The 4,846-nt window shown below is 42.8% G+C and overlaps 1 protein-coding gene across 2 annotated transcripts; it reads right to left on the bottom strand.

Annotated features, from left to right (window-relative positions):
- Positions 1–30: 30 nt before the first annotated feature.
- On the bottom strand, positions 31–4,844 carry CENPL (centromere protein L). 2 transcript variants are annotated; one of them, XM_064454557.1, is made up of 4 exons: positions 4,633–4,844; positions 4,130–4,381; positions 2,880–3,098; positions 31–1,576 (listed from the first exon to the last, which is right to left on the bottom strand). In XM_064454557.1, exons 1-4 carry the CDS (start codon positions 4,768–4,770, stop codon positions 1,505–1,507), a joined length of 681 nt encoding a protein of 226 aa, XP_064310627.1. In that variant the 5' UTR covers positions 4,771–4,844; the 3' UTR covers positions 31–1,504. The 2 variants fall into 2 exon arrangements, with proteins under 2 accessions (XP_064310627.1, XP_064310626.1); XM_064454556.1 differs by having other exon boundaries at positions 2,880–3,422; positions 4,633–4,843.
- Positions 4,845–4,846: the final 2 nt, after the last annotated feature.

The raw sequence follows: 4,846 nt of genomic DNA, 5'->3' as shown, positions 1-4,846 counted from the left end.
ATGTTTCATAAAGGAAACTAAAGCACCAGAAGTGATTAAAAGTTTTAATTAAAAGAGGTTTAAATAGCTGCTGAGCTGTGAAGACCTTCAGAAGATTACTTAGCTGCTTCTACAGGCTAAGAGTGATCACTTTACAGACTTCAACTAGTAAACAAAAACTAAAACCAAGTGCATGTTTCTTTGGCTAATTCTGGAAATAATCTACTTTTAATTAAGAACTAGGTATGCAATTATGTCATGTTAGGCAGTTACATGTTTGCATGGCTGGTTGATCTCAAGGTTGCTGGGGGTGGGGAAGAATGAAGAATGGTTTTAGCAGCAGCTGCCAAATATGTGGTTAGGCAAAGAAGGGAAAACTTTTGTCCCTGGCTTAGGGGGAAGGTCACAGCACAAACTCATCAGACCTTAGAGATGCTACACAAGTGCAAAATCATTACATACATAATTGCATAGGAAACTAGACTTTAACTTTTGCTGCTCAGGGAATTATTTAATAGGTAACAACTAGTTTAGTCAGTTAAGCTAGAGTTGTACAGTGCTTATTTCTAAGTATATATTTAATCAGGCATAGGTGATCTTTACTCAAGTCATTCTATTGGCAAAATGTAGAAAATATTTTTAGTCTTACAATATAAAAATAACATTTAGCTAGCATGTGCTTATTCTACTTAGTTTGCTTGTTTAAGCTATAGCCAGGCCCTGTGCACTAGCTCTCTGAACTCCTACCTGCTGTAGAAGGGGGAGATCTAGTATAAAATTTCAGCACCCAGAGCTCCAACCCAAAGAGCTCTCCTGCCTACAAGATGACATCCAAGATGAGAAACATCAGGCAAAGCATAGTAAATATCTAGATTTTACACAGACCTCAGTTTCCTAGGTATTAACTTGTCCAAGAGGACCAACAGGCTGGACACACAAGGCAGTTGTCAGTCTCTTGCCTTGGCCCAGCCAGGACATTGATGAACACTTTATGACCATTACCATCTGGCCTTAGCAAGCCAAAAGGGAAGTTGGAGACCTGGATTTTTCTGCCCTGGGGTTGCAGAGCATGCACCCTTTCTCAGGTGTGCTTGACTTTGCATTTAGACTGGTCCAAGAGTAGTTACAATTTAGCTAAGGCTAAGTGAAAGCCAATTTGCTATTTGAAACAATAGAAATATCAGTCAATAAATCACATGCAAGAATTTGCAAAGTTTATCTCCTAGCCCAGGCTGATATCTACACATAAATGAACAGAGTGACTATGATAAAACAGAAGGTGCTTAATAAGCTATTACAAGATTGTTCTGTAGCCCTTCTTTAGGGCAAAATATCTGCTTGTCTTTGCTGTGCATGATGTTGAATTACAGCTAGTTACAGAATTGAGTGCAGGAGTTAGAGTCCAACTTTGGACAGCCAGCATGAAAGGAAAGAAGGTGTGGCAGGACTGAGTTTCCAATCAGTTTCTCACTATACATCTTCCAACAGTAAACCTTTTTAGCATGAAGATTTGCTGAAATCACTCTCACTGTATCTGAGAGATTGCTAGTTCAGTCAGTAGCATCAGCACTCCAGTTAGGTATTGGCTTTGTAGAAACTGTAAGAAAAAAAACAGCATGTCAAACTAAAAATCACAGTTGCCAGATTTCTATACCCTTAAATGGTTGGAAACTAACTGCTAAGTGTTCCATGCAATTAGTCAACTCCTCTGTTGTTTGCAAGGTACCTTTGTTACTATTTTGACCCTGGATATGGAGAACACACCCATGCCAACATGCTGCTTCTGTCCTGTGCTCCTACTCGAGTTTTTTGGAAGGAGAGAGTCCTAGCACTTCTGCACCTTCAGCTACCTCCCTCCTTCTGTAGGAAGGAATCAATACTATTTGAATACCTGTCTTTTCCCATGCTGAATATGTCTGCCTTGAACTCTATCCCTATTATGGTAGAGCCATAACTAAGTTTACACAACACTTTCAAGACGAGAACCTCTCTTCAGAAAGCCTATTCAGTTGAGTATCTCTTCTGTTTACTTACTTGTGACATAAAAAGTTGTTTCAGCCACTACTGCAGGTAAAAATAGTCAGTATAACAACATTGAGTGGTTTGCAGTTGTCCTAACAAAGGCTGAAATTGTTTGTTCAGAGCAAAGTTTGTCTTTCCTCTGATGAATTGACACTCCAGTAAAGAGGTGCATGAGTGGGGTCCCAGCTGTAGCCTCTAATACTCCCTCTGTATCCAGAAAAATAAAGTCAGCACATCAAAGACTAAATTTAAGCAATGGCATTTGCACAACCTGTTCTTGTAACTTAGAAAGCTATACTGTATTCCTGAAGAAGCTTCAGGAAGGATTAATCCTCCATAGTTTTAAAGCATATTATTGATACCTCTATAGGGAGGCAACACCTTTATGAAAAGAGTTACAAGTAAAGTAGTTTTAAGTAAGATCTTTTGACTCTTAAGATCTTCCTTCTCTTAGCTCACCCACACACCAGTTATTTCTATAGAGCAGGTTAATTATATTTGTCTTCTGTCTGTGTCTTAGTAACTGCAATACTAGAAACCTAATAAATTATTTTTTTAAGGTTTTTGATTAAGTTCAGGATCTTTTTAAGCCTAAGTTTTGGCCAATGGGTAAAGAAACTTTCCTGTTCATACCACAGCTAATACACCTATTTCTGGCCCAAGATTAGGGTTAGTAGCTTCTGGTGCAATACAGTAGTAAAATGCTATATTGATAGCTGCTCTGACTCCAGTAAAAGCTGAGGGTTAACAACTTCTTGTAGGAAGTTATCCATAAGAAGCATGAAACCTTCATTTGTAGAAGAAAGGCGTTTCTAGACAGGCATAGCTACTTCATTTGTCCAGCATCAGTTAGGACAACATGCTACTTAAAACCTTACCTTAATAATCCCATCACAGTGTGCTGAGGCAATTGCTGTAGAAACTTTCACCAGTTTTGTAGCTGACAAGTGGATCTTAAAATGTCTGTGGAAGTGAGAGTAAAGGCAGTCCATAAAGATATCCACCTCTTCTTGGGTGATCTCTCCTGGAGTTTTTTGGACTGTGTCCCACAGAGCTTTTGCATCCTCTGGATGAATGGCATATGAAATATCCAGCGGCTGGGGAAGACAAGGGGCAGAGAAAACAAGTTCCATGGCAGATGCAGTTTTGTCCACTTTGCATCCAGTCCACATAGCTGCCATCCAACTGAGATTGAGAGGGCTGATGGCTAAACGGCGGAAGCAGCAGTCAAAAGTCTTCTGAAACCAGCTTCCAACAATGGAAGTGTAACTCTCTGCCCCGTTAACAAGAAACAAAGGTAAACAAGTGAAGTCATGTGGCACATCCTGGGAAAGAGCATCTCCAATCACACTGCAGAACCAGCCTGACCATACCAGTTTCTCTTCTGAGTTTTTTAGGGAAGCTGGTGATCTTGAGGAAAGCTGGAATGGGGAAAAGAAGCATTTGAATGCTACAGAGCAAGTTTAACTTTTTTTTTAGCCAAAGTTTGTTTCTGTTTTATAATTTCTAGTGTTTGGTAATAGACTTTTCTCAGAATCTCGCATGCAACATTCTTTTCTTTAAAGCTCATACAGTTATTCAGTCTATCCATTACATCCCTAAAAGGTGCGGGCAGTTCTGTCGAAAACAGTGGGAAAAGCTCTTTTTAACTCATTAGGAACAGTCCTGAAATCTGAGTTTATGCTGTGTAAGATCCATGGCACATCCTATAACCATTGCCATACTGAACTTGGCATTTCAGTAGCTTATTTCACTTGAGGCAAAGCATTTTAGAAATATTAATTAGACTTTAGCTATGGCCAAGGGGTAGGATTATACCAGCTTTATCCAGGAAGCTAAATAACCTGCCCAAGTTCTTGCAGTAAATTGGCTGCTGAACTAAAAAATTAGACGAAGATTGCTCCTTATAGTCTTACTCTGATGTTACCAGAGTTGAACTCAACATTGCAATTAAACACATCCATTGCTTTTGAGTTCTGTTCCAGTTAAAAATGGATGGAACTCACTTCCATTAAATTCCATACCGCTAGGGTTTAGTTTTGGGTTGTTTTTATTAAGAGACAGAGCAAAACCAACTTATAAAATACAATTCTCAATTATGATTATCAAAACTGCTAAGACTCCTTACCTGCACGAGAATCGCAGCCTGGTCTTGGTCACTACCTTTCAGGTCTGGAAGGCTGGAGACAGCCACCTTGATGTCCAGCTCAACCCCTACTTCCACTGCCAACCCCTTCTGCTTCTCGGCAGCAATAAAAGCACTGAGCATCCTAGCGTAATCCCTCAGGCGAGCGCTGGAGAATCCGTACAGAGGGGTCACGCTGTATAAGGTCCACCGCTTACGCAGTAGGAACGCTGTTCTCTGGGGATCTATATTTTCCTAAAATAAAATAATTTAAAAAAAGAAATCATGTTAGAACGCAACAAACGAAAGTAGGTTCCCCCTTCAGGGCCTGCAAAGGGACCCCCAGCCCGGCCTCTGTCCCCGAGCAGGGACTGTATTCCCGCCCAGCAGGCGGGGAGCAGAGGGGAGCGACCTCGGCCGGGGGACGAGGGCCGGTGCCGGTGCGCGGCCCGGCTGAGGGGACGGGACGGGACGGGACAGGTAGGCCTCCACCGCCCCAGCCCTACCAGGGAGCGCGGCGCCGGCTGGAACAGCCGACTGCTGGGGCTGAGGCCGAGCCTCCCGTGCGCCCGCCCGAAGAGCGGTCCCCGCGACAGCCGCCTGGTGCTGGGCAGCGTCCACACCGCCCCGTCCGCCGACTCCATAGCTGGGGCCGGGAACCGAGAGCGGCACCGCTCCCCGCCGGGCGCCGTTTGAACACCCTTCCCGTCAGCCCCCGCG

Source organism: Phalacrocorax carbo, chromosome 6 (genome assembly GCF_963921805.1).
Source record: "Phalacrocorax carbo chromosome 6, bPhaCar2.1, whole genome shotgun sequence".
Taxonomy (NCBI): Eukaryota; Metazoa; Chordata; class Aves; order Suliformes; family Phalacrocoracidae; genus Phalacrocorax; species Phalacrocorax carbo.
Note: the sequence above shows the minus strand (reverse complement) of the source record. Positions and strands in the feature narration are given on the sequence as shown.